Here is a 20,457-nt window from a genome sequence, read left to right as displayed (position 1 = left end):
GGGGGAAAAAATAGCTGGCATGCCCATAAGTTTGTCTCTTAGCTTACGGTACTGGAAATACATACCAGAATGAATCTGGTATATAAAGGTACTTTTTTTTTTCTTTTGCATTGGCACCATGGAATTTCTGCAAAGGTAGGCAAAAGCTGATATAGGGACTACTTCACATAGATAGTTTTAAAAAAATTCAGGAAATGCATTTATTAAATTGAAATGGGTGTAACCAAATAAAGAATATCCTTTGTAATTTGTGGCTGTATTGAGCCATATCCAAGTTATTTGTTCAGGAATTTTATTAACAGAAGATAATATGCCATTATTTTTAGACAAAAAAACTGAAACACATAGTAGGCATTATTTCCAATAATGCAAATGCTGTAATTCATTTTATACATTTCATCTTTTTTATATATGGCATTGTATTGTATATGAAACATGAAAATCTTTCAGGGAACTATAGGCATAAATTTTCCTACGTAAAGTGGCCTAGTCCCTTCTGGAAGTCATTCTACTCTAGCACCTTTCTGTTTCTTCTAAAAACAAATGATTCATTCATTCTTACAGAATAAATCTTTGAAACCTCTTCCATACATCATTCTAGTAACTACTAAAAAATAATAGAGAAGACTAAGTATCAGCTAACAAGACAAAAATAATATAAAATATAATTAAAATAAGGAAACATTCTTACCAACTGGATAATATGGCAGTGCTTTTGTTGTTTTAACCTTGTATACCAAGTTATTTTTTAAAAGCCATTTTATTTATTTTCAAGTTATATGGCCATTAAGCTGAACCTCATGACACCGGACAGCAAATAGCAATTGAAACATCAACACAGTTTTCTTGTTCAAGTAGAAATAGTTCCATTTCATTTGTGACATGTGCATATATATTGTGCTAAATTACCATCAGTTCCACAATAGTTCTGCTGTCTGAACTTGATATATCAGCCACCATGGAAACATAGATGTCCTTTGTGTTTCCTGGCTGCTAGGTCAATGTTCAATATTTAAAGGATTTGGGTTTTGTTTGTGCTTGGATTCTGAATTAAGCTTCCTTATGTATCTTCCTGTTGCCTTATAAACAAAAAAAGTATCTCCATAATAAGTCATACAGAAGAGTCTCTGGTAGATTTTAGATGGCTAATCTTTGACCTGCTAATAAACGGGTAAGTGGTACAAAGGCATCCTGCTGCTACTATAAGTCCTAAACTGCACCATGCACAGAATATAGACCAGCTGTATCCATGTTCAACATCATCAGGCAGACCATAGATGATTCTGGGAAGGCGGTTTAGGTCAAAGGATATACTTGTTGCATAAGTACAGAGAGAAATAGTGCAAAAGATGCCTACAAAGGAAACATAACAGAGTTACAAGATGTATAGAAATAGGAATTTCCAAATAAATAATCTAGATACACATAAGCTTTTAATTGTGTAATAAGAATTTACACTTACAGGAATGGCATTTAAATTATATTATTATAAAGCAAATATGTCCTATTGTAATAATAATTTTGAAACAACATAGGTGGCAAACAAATTTAATAATAAAATTTTTTACTACTTTAAAATAGTCATGATCCAATTTTTTATTTTTGAGTTTTATAAAGAATATTCAGGTCAAACGAGCAGAATTAAACTTTTCAATAACTCCAAAAAGAAGTTTCAGTCCCAGGATTCCAAGAACTGGGATTCAATCCCAAGATCTTCCATAGTTTGCAAAAAGAACTAGTGCTTCTTAAGTGCCCAATTTTTAATCAATATTTTCATATATTAAATTATTTTCATATATTTTAAATTAAGGTCCTTTTGTTGCTGTCATCTTGGGCAGATATTGGGGCTGGAATTCATTAAAGTTGGTTTAATAATTTTAATTTTATTTATTAAATTATTTCGGTATTTCTGTATTCTATCTCCCCTAATTTCTGTAATTCTCTAACTTCTGTAATTTGTAGGTTTGAGAGCCAAATCAGATGAATCATGTTTTTTCAAAACTGATACTTAGGATGCCAGTGAGCCAAGCCCCAGCACTAGCAAGCTCTATAGCTGCAGGTTCTACTGCTGAAAAAATTCATAAACCTCCCCTAGCAGCTATTGATTTCTTTGCTGTGCTAGTGTATGACCTTTCACCAGTTGTCTTTTGTGTTCTGAGGGGCTAGTAACACAAAAGACAACTGGTGAAAGGTCATACACTAGCACAGCAAAGAAATCAATAGCTGCTAGGGGAGGTTTATGAAAAAACATGATTTGATATTGGATTGCTTGATACATTATATACAGTACTATGTATAGTGTGACTATGTGGCTCTTGCAATATTGAGGAAAGATTACAGCCTGATTTACACTTTTGTAACTTGGCATAGTAGCAAATGGACTGATTTACAAGTTCTTACCTTAATTCTCTGCCAGGGTCTTGTGAAAATAGGGAAGAAAACAGATTTGATGGTATGTACGGTACGGTATTTTGATTCAGAAAGATCTGTAAAAATTGCTTGCCTGAGATTTGCTGTGTGTTCTCGGCAGGCAAGGATCTGTGGCTATTCCAATTATTATATCCTAATATAATTTATAAAAAGGTTCCCCTCGCACATATGTGCTAGTTGTTCCCGACTCTAGGGGGCGGTGCTCATCTCCGTTTCAAAGCCAAAGAGCCAGCGCTGTCCGAAAATGTCTCCATGGTCATGTGGCCGGCATGACTCAATGCCAAAGGCACACGGAACGCTGTTACCTTCCCACCAAAGGTGGTCCCTGTTTTTTCTACTTGCATTTTTACATGCTTTTGAAACTGCTAGGTTGGTAGAAGCTGGGACAAGTTCATGTCTCATTTCTAAGTTGCTGAGGTATAGTTTAAATTCAGGCTTTCTTCATAATATTTAAAACAGCATTTAGACTTCAATACATCAACATTTACTGAGGTGTCTAGCCTGGTAATAGTAGCCTGTTTGGCTTAGGTTTTGTAGAATGTAGAAATTTTTTATTCCTGGAAGTTATTTTCTGGTACTACTGGTCTCCTGAAATTAATGTCAGCTCTGAACCATTACACAGCCTTATGTGACCTGGTAATTTCAAATCAGCCTTAAGTAAAGTGCAAAATATCAAAAATAAATAAGAGTATCCTTCTCCCAACTCCTGCAGAATTGAATGTAAGAGAAGGAATCTACCTCACAAAGGAAACAATAAAGAAATAAATAGAATAAATATACCATTATAATGGCTTTTCATAGTCTTTCATGGACTATCCATAAATATTCCTCTTGCATTTTCGTTTTCAAGTGAGTAGTCAAATTATTTTGGCATCTGAAGTAAAAAAAGTTACTCTTTTACTCTTCCCAGTTTTAGCAGTAAAAATAGAATAACTACATTTAAAAACTAACAGACGAAAAAGAAAGTGTACCTGACATGAGGAAAAGAAGACCAGCAACATGCTGTGTGAGGCTTTTCTCCCAAAAGAAACCAACTGCAATTACAATGCACCCGCAGAGAAGAACAGCTGCTGCCATCCCAAGAAAACCTGCTGTAATTCTTCTTAGATCTATTCTCATAAGTGAAGGAAGTGATAAATTATCAGCACACATTAAAATTAAATTAAACTTACTCTTATCCATGCACATTCCTAGAAATAAACTATAGGTAGGTTACTCAATGACAATAAGGATCAGAATATCCATTGCTACATGCTATGGTCATTTAAGTGAGCTGTGCCCAACTGCAACCATTTTTTGTCATGGTCATTAAGCAAATCACAGTCATTAAGCAAATAATGTTACTGTTTCCCCCATTGACTTTGCTTGCTGGAAGACAGATGGTGATCATAAGATCTCAGGATGCTGCAATAGTCACAGTATGAGGACTAGTCACTAGTCTCTTTCTTCAGCACCATCATAAGTTCAAACAGTTGTTAAATGAATAGTAATTAAGTTGAGGACTACCCACATGTTAAATGTAATATGAATTTTTAATGATAAATAATTGCCAGGTCATGGAGCTATTATTTCTTGCCAATTTGAATAAGAGAAAAGTGATGGAGACATCTTCTGATTTGTTTTTCTTTTTCTAAGGTTTTTTTTAAAAAATTAACACTGGCCATTTCTATTACCACCTCTAACCCATTTTTGCATCTGTTACTAAAAAAAATGTACTATTAAATAAGTAGCCTTTTGCTATCAAAAAGTTATTCCACCCTACTCTAAAAGGAAATTTTGCTACATTTATAGTTGTTAAAAGTTTATTTAACAAATTGACAGGATGGTAGATTGTTTATAAAATGTTATGACATTTCCAAAACTGGTGTGCAATACATTTTCTTTGAATGCAATAACCTTAGAATAGGTAACATTGTGTACTAATATTTATTTTCACATTTGTAACCTGCCTTACATCAATGGAGTACATCATATTAGAAACACCAAACACATTCAACATGAATGGACAAGTACTTACGTAACAAGTGCCATTCATCTTGCTGGATAATCTTTGTTAAATTGATAGGGATGTTCCATAAGCGTCGTATTGGTGTGGCAAAGTGATACTTGATTGCTGTACATCTCTGAGCAATACCTTTAGAAAACACAAAAATATTTAATGAATAATTCTGAACAGGTTCTGGGTGATGACTTTTTACATAGAGAAATCCGGTGAATGAGATGCTTCCAAATGAGGCCTTTATTGTGAAATTGAAATGTTTATAAAGTAACCGCCTTCTTCAAAGAACTTTTATAAAGGGGTCGGGACTACCATCATCTTTTTAATTATAATCCTTCTGCATTTTCCCACCAATGACTGTGATGCCTATCTTGGATTTTATCTTTGCTTTTTTGTTATTAATTTTTGATTTTGCTATTGTTTGAAATTTAGGTATTTATTGTTATATTTTTCATATTAGAACTTGTACACTGCCCAAATTTTACTGGGGCAAGTTATAAATTCTATACGTAAGCAAATAAAACCAATAAGCCAGCATTGAGACCCAGAAGACAAATCATAATTTATGATTGTATTCATAAAACCTATGCAACTGGTTTAATGGGACATATACAGTAGTAAGCCAGCATTGGTGTTGGAAAGTGCTAAATACTAACCTGTAATTTCCAGGCTAAACTAGGTTGTCCAGACATAAACCGGTCTATTCTAGGAATGCTATCTCCATTTTATTTATTTTTTAACTTTTCCCCCAACCCACTATAGAGGGGGAGATGTAAAAAGGGGGCAAAAATGACTGGCCTGGAGCGTAACAGATTTGATATTTATTTTTGCCTCAAATAGATTAAAAAAACAGTAGTTGAGAAGCAAAGATAGCCACTTGACTGGGATCTTGAATCACTAACTCCCAGTGCATAGGGATGTATCCCCTGGGATAGCAGCTGGGAGGCAGAGCATTGTCCACACATAGTCTATTATTACTTTGAAGCAAAATCCCTACTGGCGATGAGGTGATAGACTAATGATGGCTAACCTTTTCCAGATTGAGTGCCCAAAGTGCACGTGCGTGCCTGAATCCCCAAAATGCAATGTGCATATACCCCTCACATGCGCCTGTGGCCTCCACATGTGCCCCGTGCATGCACACGTGGCCCTCCGCATGCACCCCGCCCTGCCTGAGAGTACAGAGTATCTTCAAGTAAAGGATAAAAGATAAAAGACAAAACCCAATTTAAAGAATACTAAAAGGCTTGCCACAATAAAAATATCTTAGCTACGTATCTAAAACCAACTGGAAAAAAAGGAAGTCACGTAAGTATTTATTTATTTATTTATTTACTCATTCATTCATTCATTCATTCATATTTTTATACCGCCCTTCTCTGAAGACTCAGGACGGTGTACAGCCAATAAAACGACAAAAATCCTAACAAATTAAAATACTATATCAAGTTTAAAAAACTGATTCAATCGCTGTATACTTAAAATATTAGCTAAAATTTTTATCAAAACTAAAACCCTAATAAAACCCTATTAAAACCCACTAAAAACCCCCATACTAAAATCAATCAGGCCAGCCCCGCTTGGTGAAAAAAGAAAGTCTTGAGCTCGCGTTTAAAGGTCCGGAGATCAGGGAGGAGACGGAGTCCCACCGGCAGCTCATTCCATAGAGCCGGGGCCCCCACAGAGAACGCTCTTCCCCTGGGGGCCGCCAGCTGACATTGACTAGCTGACGGCACCCTAAGAAGACCCTCCCTGTGAGTGCGCACTGGACGTACCGGACAATGGGAGGTAACTGTTGGCAGCAGGCGGTCCCGTAAGTATCCCGGTCCAATGCCATGGAGCGCTTTAAAGGTGATAACCAACACCTTGAAGCGCACCCGGAAGACCACCGGCAACCAATGCAGCCTGCGCAGGAGAGGTGTTACGTGGGAGCTACGAGGAGCTCCCTCAATCCCCTGCGCGGTTGCATTCTGCACCAGTTGGAGCCTCCGGGTGCTCCTTAAGGGGAGCCCCATGCATTGCAGTAATCCAGATGGGAAGTGACGACACGTTATGCATGAGTGACCGTGCATAACGCATCCCGGTCCATGAAAGGGCGCAATTGGCGAATCAGGCGAACCTGATGAAAAGCTCCCCTGGCGACGGCTGTCAAATGGTCTTCTAAAGACAGCCGTGCATCCAGGAGAACACCTAAATTGCGCACCGATTCCCTGGGGGCTAACGATTCGCCCCCCAGAGTCAGCAATGGGGTAAGCTGACTGTGCCGGGATGCCGGCATCCACAGCCACTCCGTCTTGGATGGGTTGAGTCGGAGCCTGTTCGTCCCCATCCAGACCCGAACGGCCTCAAGACACCGAGTCATCACATCAACGGCTTCGTTGGGGTGGTTCGGGGTGGAGATGTACAATTGAGTATCGTCAGCATACAGCTGACAGTTCACCCCGAAACCACGGATGATCTCTTCCAGCGGCTTCATATAAATGTTGAACAAGAGGGGTGAGAGAATCGACCACTGCGGCACCCCACAAGTGAGTTGCCTAGGGGTCGATCTCTGCCCCCCTGTCAACACCGTCTGCGAGCGGTCGAAGAAGTAGGAGGAGAACCACCGTAAAACGGTGCCTCCCACCCCCAAGCCCTCCAACCGCCGCAGCAAGATACCATGGTCGATGGTATCGAACGCCGCTGATAGATCTAACAGGACAAGAACAGAGGAACAACCTCTGTCCCGTGCCCTCCAGAGATCATCAACCAACGCGACCAAAGCCGTCTCTGTGCTGTACCCAGGCCTGAAGCCGCACTGGCACGGGTCTAGATAAACAGTTTCCTCCAGGTACTGGGGGAGTTGCCAAGCCACCACACTCTCTACAACCTTCGCCAAAGTAAAAAGGTAAAGGTCTCCCTGTCATTTTGTCTCACTGTAGGGCACAGTGCTCATCTCTGTTTCTTAGCTGAGGGAACGAGTGTTGTCTGAAGACAATTTCTGTGTGGCCAGCATGGCTAAATCCCTCCAAAGTGTTACCTACTTATCTACTTGCATTTGCATGCTTTTGAACTGCGAGATGGGCACCCCATTGCGTGGAGCTCTGATCTTGAATGTGGGCTGTCAGCTCTCCAGCTGACATGCTCAGTGTCTTTCACCACAGAGCCATCGCAACTCTCACATAAGAAGTACTATTTAAAAAAAACTTGTTTCCTTTCTTGCAAAAAAAGGACTACTGAAGGTGACAATAGCTGATAAGTAGATTCCTGTGAAAGGAGATAATCATTTAAATATCCTGATGTAATAAAAATAATATTTGTTTTAAAACAATACTTTAATAGACATGCTGAATTAGGATCATTAGTTGCCAAATATAGTAGCAAACATTAGTCAATAGTGCCTCAAATGCAAATTCTGTTTATCAAATAGAAGAGTTTACTCTGGAAATAATCTGATTTATACAATATGTTTGGTTGTTACCCTTTTCTGTCAAGGCACATTACTACAGCATGGAAAACTATCTGAAATTTTATAAAAGATGCACAATACAATCACAATTAGGATGAATTTGAGAAGTCCCAGCTTCTGTGGCAATAGGGTGAAGTATTTCCTTTTGTTCTTTGGTTTGACTGACTATAAATATTAACAGGTCTCCCTAGAGAAACAAGCAGTGTAAATGTTGTAGAATGATTCTGCCAATTATGATCATGAAAGCACTTACTCATTCTTACAGTTTTGCTGCTAACAAGAGAACATATCCCCAACTGAATGACAAACTTCACAGGTTCTGATTGTGCAGTACAATTAAAACAATTTATAGCCCAATTTTCAAGCAAATATATGCAATTAAAATTTAGTTCTGACGCACTAGCTGTGTCTGAAATTCCTAAACTAATTAGAAACCATTAGAAAATGGTTTTGAAATTCTTCTTTTCGTAAGAAACTTATATAAGTTTTGTCATTTTTGTCTTTACAATTTAAGAACCACATTGCAATAGATATGGGAAATGTTATTAAATGTTATATTAATATTGTATATTTTTAAAATGAGACTAAGTTGACCAAAGATTTGTTTTCAAATAAACTGGATGCTTCAGAGGACATTTAGCAAGGAGTGGGCTGTATCTTCTTTATGCTAGAAGTCCAATATGGAAGAGGGGACTTTTATTTGTACGTTCTGGCAGCTGCACATTGACACCAGTTTAATCTAATATTCATCAGGTTGTAAATGGTAAAGAAATTTCATGGTTCAAAGATATGAATGTGATGCTGAATTATATTCTGAAATTTTGGGATTTATCAAGCTACAAAGAACTTTGATTAATTATGCATGGGTAAGAACTAAATAAATTATTTTACTTCAGTGGGAAAACTGTATAATGTATATTGCTTTAAATGTACAGTTATACAATTTACAATTGAATAAATTCTTCCAACACTAAAAAATCCGATCACATAAAATTCTTTGTGATCATATTGTTTAAGGTTTGAATATTGTTGTGTTAAAATATAATGTGATTTTAAAAAAAACCTTTGTTCTTTGGAGAGATTTTCTATATTTTATGGACTACTTTCATTAAATGTGAATGCTAAAATTCTAACTATGTTTGTGATACAAAAAGTTGTGCTGTACAATAATGCATCTGAAAATGGGAAGGTCTGTTTAAAAGGGGAGATAGCAGAAATGATTTTCTGTAAAACAATATTCATTCTCCAAAGGCCACAGAGGATTATAGCAGTTATGTGGAAACACTGTTTAGTTTTTAAAAAGTTGTTCAGTTGTTATGACACTATCCTGTAAAAAGAAGACTATTAAAAGAAGATCAGTTAGACGATACCACTGTGGGCACCATGAACCACGTGACTGCTCAGGTATTCAGCCCAGGTGAATGACAGAACCACAAAAATGCTATTGCTTGCAAGGAAGAGCATATGGGCCATAAACATTTATATCTGACAGTACCAGAACATGTCTAGATAATTTAATAGGAATGATAAATATCAGTTTAGTAAGGTATGTTTCAGAGTAGCTAATTACTGGAAACAATGTCTTTTGATACAGTAGTGTGCCTGCAACCTGTTACTTTGTTGCTGTTAATCCTGCCTACATTGTTCTTTTGTCTTTACCTTCTAGAACCTCAATTACGTCTTTAACCCAGGGCTGAAATTCAACAGGTTCTGACAGGTTCTGGAGAACCGGCAGTGGAAATTTTGAGTAGTTCAGAGTACTCGCAAATACCGCCTCTGGCTGGCCCCAGAATGGGGTGGGAATGGAGATTTTGCAATATCCTTCTCCCAGGAATGGGGAGGGAATGGGGATTTTGTAGTATTCTTCCCTGGAATGGGGTAGGAATGGAAATTTTGCAGTATCGTTCCCCTCCCATGCCCACCAAGCCACACCCACAAAACCGGTAGTAAAAAAAATTGAATTCCACCACTGCTTCAGCTGGTTTGGTTTCTGACTTCTTAACCAACTTACTCTGGCCATAAATGACTCTTTTTTAACACCTAGAAATATAACAATGCTTTTTTTCCAATCCAGTTTTGAAACTTGACTTTAGATATGAAATTTATTTGAAGCTTAATTTTCTTACTTCGTTATTTCAATTTAAAAGCCCCCATGTAAGTTTTTTTTTTTACACATTTATTTCTACCTGACTTTTGGGTTAAATCTTGATAAGGCAATTTTCATTAAAAAGATTAAAAGCAAAACAAATACAAGTCATACATAATTAAGTAACTGTATGTTACTTGCATAATGTAAGTACAGGCTGTCCAACATGTGAATCATATATATCTATACTTAGTATGAAAACTTGATACTACCTAGCAATTTCTTCATTTTGGAATTTGTTCTTATGATAGCAATAGCAAGAGCACTTAGACTTATATACTGCTTCACAGTGCTTTACAACCCTCTAAGCGGTTTACAGAGTCAGCATATTGCCCACAACAATCTGGGTCCTCATTTTACAGACCTCAGAAGGTTGGCAGGCTTGAGCCTGGTGAGATTTGAACTGCTAAATTACAGGCAGACAGCAGGCAACAGAAGTAGCCTGCAGTACTGCATTCTAACCACTGCGCTACCATGATCGTCACTGAAACAATGTCTGAGGAAATATCTGTTCAAGTACTGTAGAGTTTCAATTTAGGATATTTTATATCGGAAAAAAAATATTGCTAATCGGTTAAACAATTTGATCAAGAAAAAATAATTTTTAATATTTCTGAAAAAGAACATCAGTTTCCACAGCAATACCTACTACATTTTTATTTAACCCAGAAATTAAACCCTGACACCTTAAAAAGCATTTCAATGTTGTGAGTGATTAGGTTGCTTAATTATGGCAGAGAAAGCTACAGTTCAAATTTTCAATTATCTGTTTGACAGAATTTAATAGACTAAAGTCAAGTAAGGAAGAGAACCATATTTCTTTCCAGGAAGGGTGATAAAATATCATGAAATAATGCTGATTTGGAAATAAAGAATATCCATTAGCTTGGGCAATATGAAGAGAAAGTCAGTGAGGTTGTACTTCATCCTTTCCTTGCCCAATTCAACACTATCTCAAATTACTTTTCTCTGAAATTGTTTTTCTCTCCGAAGTATAGAAGAAAATAATATTGCACGTAATAGCTCATCCCTTAAAGAGAGTGCAGTACATAAAAGACCTGTTAGTCCAGTATTCAACACTTGCAGTGACTAAAAAGATACTTCTATTTGTGAAAGCTCATAAGCACAGTATTACTCTCGTTATATTCACTAAGTGCTGCTTGAAGATAGATTGGTGGAAATAATACAGAGCCACTGATAACCCTGTTCTCCATGGTAATTCTCTTTAAGCCAGTGGCCATCACTACATCTTTAATATAAATTCTACAGCTACATTATTGGCTGCAAAAAGTTTTTTTATTCATTTATTACAAAAGCTTCTATCTTAGGCCACTTCAATCACATATTCTAATGGCAGGCAATAGATGTTATGTATATTAAAGATAGCAATAATAAAGCTGCCAACAGATTCAAAATCACAAAAATATACACATCAATCAGCTCGAATATATCTCTCTTCACCTCAGTCTCCAACTACACATTTAAAAAGCCACATTTTAACAGCTTTTTGAATAAAAGGGTACAAGTCTTACATTTAATGGGAGGATAGTCCATAGGAAGGGACATCTCACAAACAAATGTTTACTTCCTAATACCCTTTTGTTACTTTACATGGATGGGGACTTTCATCAGGCCTTCTTCACAGGATTCCCTGGGCAGGGAGATTCTATTTGGAGCAGATGACTTCAAAGAAAGACAAGCTTCAAGTCATATAAGACCTTAAGCACTTGAGGCTCCCACCACTCAGCATTAATGAATAAGCCCAGGATCTAGTATTATAGTATGGCAAAGGAAGACAAGCACATCTTTATCTTCTTTTTCTACTTTATGTATAATTTTCTGCTTCACAATGTTCCTACACAATTTGTCAACTAGAATGACAACAGATAGGATCCAGTGCCTTCTGATTTTTTTTCAGATATACAATATCTTCTTGAAATTAATGGTTAGAATCATGGACACTTTTTCAAGAGTTTTCAATAAATAAGTTTTTTTTATTTGATCCCTTCCCAATAATCCATTCAGGGTTATGGATTATTGGGAATATTTTAGTTCAACAAGAGTTGCATTTTGAGTGAACACTTTAACTGAGCTATCTGCTATAAAGTAAACATCCTTTCCATATTACGTGACAAAGTTTAGAGTATAAAATAATTTACAGTAAATTGCTTTTGCCATTTTGAAAGTCCATTTACTTATCTGGAGACATTGGTATGGAGCTAGTATAAAGACTTGGGAGGATGCTTCATGTAAAATGTTTATATATAAAATATAGAAGACATGAGAGTTTTCCTCCTGGAAATATAAACAGAAAAGCAAAAAGTCAAAATGCTAGTTTCTGGGGTGAAGAAGACGTGTTCTATTATTTCAGAAATACGATTGGTAGTTTCTGTCAGCTGAAGGAAAAAATGTCATCTCTGCAAGACAGACCATTATGCATCAAAAAGAGAAGGTCATCTTGCCTTTGCTTTATTAAGTGTAATGGACCCACAGCATTTTCAGAATGAAAGGATACTCTTGAAGCACAGCCTAAAAGATGTGCAATGAAATAAAAGAAATGGTAACCAGTGGATGGTCCTTGCATATTGAAGAGAAAATATTCACTATTATAACAGCTGTCTCATGTATTACTCTGTTTTGGGAGCTTTAAACAGATTGGTAGCTACCCAAACTAGATGCTATGGCATGCTAAATAATTGCTTAGTTAATTTAAGGTTACTACATACTATACAGATTATGAAGACACACATTGCATGGGAAAGAAAGAGGTATAGAATGAAGCAGGCTAATACATAGGGTTCAGTCACTGAGAAGTTGACTATGGATTCATTGTGTACTTCGTAGGATTATTGCAAATTAACAGATGAACATAATAACATTTAGGAAATTAATATGCATTCTCCTGCTCCTTGGTCACTAATAAAATGCACTCTACTAGATATGCAGCATAAATGCCACGTTGGAGAATGCGCTTCTATATCCACATAGTCATCAGGATGTTTTTTTCTTCCATCCATCTAGTATTACATTTGCAGAAAACTAGGAAAAATAGGAGAAGGGTAGAAAGCACAACTAGTATTCAAGAAAGTTATGGGCAGCATTGCAGGACAGAAGAGGACTATTGAGGGCAGTGATTAGCACAGTGATGACAACCAACAACCATAACAGTGTAAAGGAAAGACATGAAAGAACAAAGAGACAATGCCATGATTAATGATTTTGTGTGATGATGGCACTAGATATGCTGGCAAGAGGTTTATTTGTGTGTATTCTCAGGAGCTGTGACCAAGCAATGACAAGTGCATTATAGTAACAGCTGCGAGAGATTATTCATTCTAGACCCAGGAGCTTTCAGGATGGAATTACGGTGTGTGGAGTGACAGACTTTTGGGGAAGAAAAGGAAGTGCATATACAAAAGAAAAATACATATAAAGACATATGCATATACCACGTGCCACCATTTATGTATCCATATAGTGAAGAAATTATGGTGGGGCCTGTTCTATTTGACAGTTGGCAGGGAATGGGAAGAAAAGGTGGTAACAGAAGGAAAGGAGAATGCAAGCTGCAAACCCCGCCCGAGGTCGCCCCCTCACCTCTGTCCAGCAGGTTATCCAGATCTTGGTCGACCCCCAAGAAGTAGCATTTCCTCCAGAGACCAGCGTAAGTGGCGAAGAGCGGCCGGCCACACCGAGATTGCAGCCACCGGAGCCCCAGGAGCGTTCTCCAGTTCTCTAGCTGCAGTAGCAGGTTCCCGGTGGGGGGAACTGGCTCCGCACTGCCTCCGCGAGGGACCCGTGGCTTGGCATCCCGCAGGGGCAGGTGTGGCAGCGGCAGGAGTCGGCGGCGTTGGTCAGGGGAGTGGGCGTTGCCGGCGCGGTCCTCGCAGCTCTCCCGGTGGCGCCGAGGGTCAGTCTCGTACCAGTGGTCGGTGAAAATGGCCGTGACGAGCAACGCCAGAGAGCAGAGGCTGAGGCACAAGCTGAGCACCCGCGCTCGCGCGCCGCCCATGACTCGCCCCCGGGAGCCCCTTGCACGCCGTGTCTTTCAACGGATGCCCGTCCTGCTTTCAGGGCTTCCGCGCATGGTGCCGCGAGGGAGAGCAAGGGAGTCCAGAAGGAGCCTCCGGTTTCTACTCGGTCGCATAATCAAGCCATCGACTGGGTAGGCGGCGGCGCCTGTCCCGCGTTCATTGTTCACTCTGCACGGGTGGGTCGCGCTACACAAAAGACAGCCCAGGAGTCTTGCAGTACAGCTGGGGAGACGCCAGGGGGAGCAAGATGGCCGCCCTAGCTTCAACTGATCGGCAGCGACGGCCGGGAGCAAAAAAGCGCGCGAAGCCAACTCGGCCCACTGGGAGGGAGAGAGCTGAGCAAGGCTGCGCGGCCGAGGATCCTTTGTCTTAACGAGGAAATACTATGCGTCTTCTCGTTTATTCTAGTTAGTCCAACTGACTGCAAGAGGGAATTTCATGAGGATAAGCATATTCTATTGCAGCCTTTTCATCACTTAAGAATGGAGAACCTGAAATGGAATGCATTTCAAGAATTCTTGTGGGAGAATAGAGCATATTAGAGCATGTGAAAATACCAAACGATCTCATTATTTAATTAGCATTGCCTCATGCTGTTATAGGATTAGTATTTTGTAGGCAGGAGAAAGGGATCAATTCCAATAACATTCTATCAGTTATATGTGAACAGGGGTGGATTTCAATTCACGAGGTGTGAAATATCCACCGAAACATCTTGCACAGTAGATGTAGCCATCCATTTGGGTGCTGTGGAGACCTTTCTATATTGAGAGTATTTGCTGGCGGCTCTCACATGACTGCGGGGGTGGGGGGGTTATTCACAAAGTCCAATGGGTGCAGCCAATCTATCCATTTATCCAAATGCAAAAATTGCATATAATCTGAAGAGAAGCGGAATTTACTGAAAGTGTATCTACATTTTAATACAAAACATGTTACCCACTCCCTCGGTACAGAAAGTGAAATAAATATATTCATATCCTATTTTTTCTGGTCGCTGACCTGAAATAAACAGATAAGGACCATTCTCTGTAGGCCCAAGTCTCACAAATGCCATTTCAGAATCAGAATAACTATTAAGGTACCACCTAGGGCCATGAGATGTTTGATCTATGATATACATTTAAAAAATAGCATAATGTAGCCCTTTTAAGGCTGATTGGCTTACCCCATGCTATGTAAACTAAGTAAATTATGTATGTAATCTATGTAAATTAAGGCTAGAATTGCCAAATTTCAATAGGCACCTACATCATCCCCATTGTATGCCACTGAATCATTCTAGACTCTTTCTGGTTTACAGTAACAAAAATATACAATAAAACTTCCATCCTAATAAATCACAAATCTCCCCATCCCCCAAACTACATAATATAGAGTCAATTAGTTTAGGTGCTGGCCTAGAAACCAGGAAACTGTGAGCTCTAGTCCTACCTTAAGCATGAAAGCCAGCTGGGTAGCAGGGCAGTCACTCTTTCTCAGTATATTAGGTATGTTCACCACCTTGGGTTATTTATAAAGTAATTTATAAAGTGGAATAAAAAATCTAATAAATATATAAAAACAAATAAAACAAATAAATAATGCAGTATATTGGGTTCACAGCAAAAAGATCCACAAAACACTTATCCATTTGTACAATTTATCAACTTTATATGCTCCCACATCTCAGAAGAAATGACTCAGGTGGCATATAGCAGAGGTACCCAACCCAAAAGTTGCGGCCCACTACCAGGCTGTAGCCTATTTGGATTTGGGCCATATGAGCCATGGGCTGTTGTGCAAGTGTGCAGCTTTATTTGCGCAAGCAGCAGGCCAGCGCATGTGGACACACACATAGCTCAACTTGCACAAGTTGAACTGTGCATGAAAGGTTGGAGACCACTGGCATATAGCAAAAAAGTATAAAACAAAAAAACATAGAAAGCATATCTTTTAAACTTTTTGTAAAGAAAGAAGCACACATAAAAAATTAAATAAGCAACAGGTTGAATCAGTTCCAGAACATCCTGTGTTGTCATTGAAATATTGATTTAAATTAATCTCTTTTGAGAGCCCGTCTTCCTCCTTTACACAGGATAAATTTATGCTTTTACGGACAATTGGGATAAATTCGGACTCATATTCAAGTGGCTTTACACCATTTTTAAGCTTAGCTGGCTTTGAAAAAGCTCTGTCCATAGGTTCTAAGTTGGCTAAACACAGAACATACTGAGAGATGTTTTCCTTCTGGAGGAGCCATTGTTCAGTGGCAGAGCACCCTTTTCTAGAAACAAGATTGGTCTCCCGTTGTTGAGTGTCAACATTTGACTGCAGGCATGACTAGCATTTAAAAGCAATAAAAGATGTTGACAGTGAATATAAATAGTGTAACTTTTATTTGCCAAAAATATTCAGTGTATTTCCAATTATAATGCATAGGATAATTATGTGTAGCAAACACTCTGGGTATATACCAAACTGTAAATAAGAATAAAATCTAAATAAGGCTGTATATGCAATACACATTGTTTATATATATATATATCAAGAAACTGATAAATTTACATATATATGTGTGTGTATGCATGTGTGTGTGTGTATGTGTATTTTATCAATTCTCTATTTTCTGAGATTTTTGCGGGTGTTTGTATGTAGGTCTTTGGTTATTCGGGTTTTCTCCCACGTAAAATTGGAAGTGTCTTGGTGACGTTTCGACGAAATATCCACCATCCTAAGAAACCCCAAAGACAAAATTGAGTTAGAAAATCAAGGAGTATATAAATCCCATGCACCGCCTGCCCCACCACATACATCGGACAAACCAACAGAAGAATAAGTGCACGCATTGAAGAACACAAGAACTCGGTCAAAAAAGAGGAACCAACTTCTTCCCTGGTCCAACACCTTAAAGCCACAGGATATGATATCGACTTTAAAAAGAGCAGAACTATCGCCAAAACTGAACATTTTAACAACAGAATAATCAGAGAAGCCATCGAGATAGAAAAACACCCACACAGCATGAACAAACGAGATGATACCTCCCGCCTACCAGCCATTTGGAAACCCACCCTTATTGACAAACGAGTCCCTAACACGAGGAATGATACCAGACCCACACTCACGAGGTCCACACAGGATGTCACCACCATACTTCCACCCAGAAAGCAGACCCAAACCCATACTGATGATGAAGCACGACCAAGGACCAGAAGCCAGACCGCAGCTGCATCATTAGCCATTTCAAACCCCTCCAATCCATACATGCAGCAGACTGACACCCACTATGAAGATGTACAGGACCACGAACACGAAGCCAAACAACATCAATGCAGCTCACCAGCTCAAATCCCCTTGCAACTCAAACTAATCTGAGCACAACCAAGCCCCCACCCAAACAGGACACACCCCCATCCAATCAGAGCACAAAAAAAACCCCATCCAATCAGAGCACAGCCAAGCTCCCACCCAATCAGTTCAAACCCCCTCTAGCAGTTAAAAGGAAGAAACAGCTGCGATCACACATTGCTTCCAGAAGCACAAAGCTGAAGCCTGAAGATGACGAATGAGACTTCATCGAAACGTCACCAAGACACTTCCAATTTTACGCGGGAGAAAACCTGAATAACCAAAGACCTACATATATATATATCTTCAACACCTAGAATCCAGAGTGGTTTGGGGATTATGATTTATTATTGGGATAACTAGTTACCATAGAACATATTAACACATTCCCTATGTATACATACATTTTGAAAAAACTTTGTACTCTTCAGAATTAAATGGGCCACATGGAACATTCTAAAGACTAATTAAGTAACACTAATTAGAATGTGTATTATTAATCCATGATAGGATTCATTCTTCTTCACAAGCTTGTTCAGCTGTGGGAGCACAGTGGTAAGAATGCAGTACTGCAGGCTACTTCTGCTGACTCCCAGCTGGCTGCAATTTGACAGCTCAAGTCTCACCGGGTTCAAGACTGATTCAGCCTTCCATCCTTCCGAGGTCAGTAAAATGAGGACTTAGATTGTTGGAGGCAATATGCTGACTCTGTAAACCGCTTAGAGAGGCCTGTAAAGTCTATAAATCTAAGTGCTATAGCTATTATATACATAGGAATTACTCACAACATTTTACTGCCAGAATCAGAATTCCTGCCTTCCTAAAAGGCAGGGTACCCAACTATTGTGGCTACCATCATGTTTTGGCTTCTAGGACAAAAAATTCTATCCTACCTATTGAAAAATAAAATATGCATATAATAAATACATTTTCTATTTTATGCCTTCTTTATAGTGGGTGGCTCAGGGGCTAGGACATTGAGCTTGTCGATTAAAAGATCGGCAGCTCGGCGGTTCGAATCCCTAATGCTGCCGTGTAACGGGGTGAGCTTCCGTTACTTGTCCCAGCTTCTGCCAATTTAGCAGTTCCGAAAGCACGTAAAAATGCAAGTAGAAAAATAGGGATCATCTTTGGTGGGAAGGTAACAGTGTTCCGTGCGCCTTTGGCGTTGAGTCATGCCAGCCACATGACCACAGAGATGTCTTTGGACAGCGCTGGCTCTTCGGCTTTGAAACAAAGATGAGCACAGCCCCCTAGAGTCGGCAATGACTAGCACGTATGTGCGAGGGGAACTTTTACCTTTATAGCTAAGCCTCAGATTTAAAACGGAATCCAAATGTTAACAGAAACATCAGACTTCTCCAGATTATATCACAAACTATTTAAAAAGAGAAAAACAGGTTACCTAGGACCAGTGTGTCAAATACAGGGCAATCTTGACTTCTTTACTCAAACATTATCATTTGCGTCACTTTAGGAGAACCCCTTCCATACTTCCATCTCTTACAATACTAGACAACACAGTATCAACAGTAGAGACCTTCAATTTTCTAGGTTCTACCATATCACAAGATCTAAAATGGACAACTAACATCGAAAACATCATCAAAAAAGCACAACAAAGAATGTTCTTTCTGCGCCAACTCAGAAAGCTCAAACTGCCCAAGGAGCTGCTGATACAGTTTACAGAGGAATTATTGAGTCTATCATCTGCACCTCTATAACTGTCTGGTTTGGTTCTGCAACCCAACAAGACAGACACAGACTTCAGAGGATAATTAGAACTGCAGAAAAAGCTACCAACCTGCCTTCCATTGAGGACCTGTATACTGCATGAGTCAAAAAGAGGGCTGTGAAAATATTTACAGTCCCCTCACATCCTAGACATAAAACTGTTTCAACTCCTACCCTTAAAACAACGCTATAGAGCACTGCATACTAAAACAACTAGACAGAAGAACAGTTTTTTTCCCAAACACCATCACTCTGCTAAACAAATAATTCCCTCAACATTGTCAAACTATGTACTAAGTCTGCACTACTATTAATCTTCTCATCATTCCCATCACCCATCTCCTTCCACTTATGACTGTAAGACTGTAACTTCGTTGCTTGTATCCTTACTATTTATATTGATATTGTTTCCCGATTGCTTAATTGTAGCGTATGACTATCATTAAGTGTTGTACCTTATGATTCTTGATGAGCGTATCTTTTCTTTTATGTACACTGAGAGCATATGCACCAAGACAAAATTCCTTGTGTGTCCAATCACACTTGGCCAATAAAAAGTTCTCTTCTGTTCTATTCTATTCAATAGGATTTTGATGCCTTCCTAAGATGAATTCGCTTTCTGCTGTTGGTCAGGCTAAAAAGACAGATCTGTGTTAACAAGAGTTGTGTGTGCAGCCCAATTTCAGAATTGGAGCCTTTCCTCTCCGACGCACTCGCCTTCTAAACAAGCACACCGCATTACAAGGCAGCGCTTCAGGGAAAGTGCCAACTGCCAAGTGACCATCCGTCCCACAGCAAAGGGTCAGCATAGCTACCGAATTGCACCCCTATCCCTCCGGAAGGCGCCTGCTGCAAAAACGACTTTATATAGACTTACGTGAAAGTCAGACCGACGAGCCTAAATTCGACAGAAAGCGCAACGTAGCGTACTGTAAACAATTTTATCCAACTAACTACATAGCCAGTACACAGCTTTACAAATTAAATGAAAAGAGTTAATAGTAATCAGATCTGAAGGTCTGCCCATCCTTCTATCCCGCCAAGACTGAGAAGGGTCCGCCGGTTCCTCATTAAGCCAAGAAGGGTTCTTGTGGTCCCGGATTCACGGTTGACTGAGCGTTGGAAGACATAAGTCGGCGAGGCCGCACCGGCTGCTCCCGCTCTCGGGTCCGAATATTTGGCCTCAGAGTGTTCCAGGCCGGCCTCCCTCGAGCATGCCCAGATGACTACCAGCCTCACCTTTCCCTTACGCCGCCTCTGCCCCCCGCCCGCTGCGTCCTAAGTCTTGCGAGACAGCCGCCGGGCAGCTGAAGATCCTGCGCGCATGCGCATGCGG

General features: G+C 39.3%; 2 protein-coding genes across 10 annotated transcripts in view; one reads left to right on the top strand and one right to left on the bottom strand.

Annotated features, from left to right (window-relative positions):
• Nucleotides 1-19,972, top strand: part of THUMPD2 (THUMP domain containing 2) — a 35,225-nt gene extending 15,253 nt beyond the window's left edge. The window contains exon 10 of one of the 3 annotated variants that reach the window (XM_058165063.1): nt 19,708-19,972. In XM_058165063.1, the coding sequence (XP_058021046.1) occupies nt 19,708-19,726 (19 nt within the window). In that variant the 3' untranslated portion in view covers nt 19,727-19,972. The other 2 variants (XM_058165060.1, XM_058165062.1) reach the window with 2 other exon arrangements.
• TMEM178A (transmembrane protein 178A) lies at nt 276-20,455 on the bottom strand. Of its 7 annotated transcripts, XM_058165067.1 has the most exons (7): nt 19,999-20,391; nt 18,687-18,765; nt 15,492-15,603; nt 13,621-14,938; nt 4,448-4,564; nt 3,402-3,539; nt 276-1,353 (listed from the first exon to the last, which is right to left on the bottom strand). In XM_058165067.1, the coding sequence occupies exons 4-7, from the start codon at nt 14,033-14,035 to the stop codon at nt 1,112-1,114; spliced, it is 912 nt and encodes a 303-aa protein (XP_058021050.1). In that variant the 5' UTR covers nt 14,036-14,938; nt 15,492-15,603; nt 18,687-18,765; nt 19,999-20,391; the 3' UTR covers nt 276-1,111. The 7 variants fall into 7 exon arrangements, with proteins under 7 accessions (XP_058021050.1, XP_058021049.1, XP_058021053.1 ...); XM_058165066.1 differs by lacking the exon at nt 18,687-18,765 and having other exon boundaries at nt 15,492-16,770; XM_058165070.1 differs by lacking the exon at nt 18,687-18,765.
• Between the last annotated feature and the right edge of the window lie 2 nt (nt 20,456-20,457).

This window comes from Ahaetulla prasina, chromosome 1 (assembly GCF_028640845.1).
Source record: "Ahaetulla prasina isolate Xishuangbanna chromosome 1, ASM2864084v1, whole genome shotgun sequence".
Taxonomy (NCBI): Eukaryota; Metazoa; Chordata; class Lepidosauria; order Squamata; family Colubridae; genus Ahaetulla; species Ahaetulla prasina.
The sequence above is the reverse complement of the archived record's forward strand: the minus strand, read 5'-3'. Positions and strand labels throughout refer to the sequence as shown.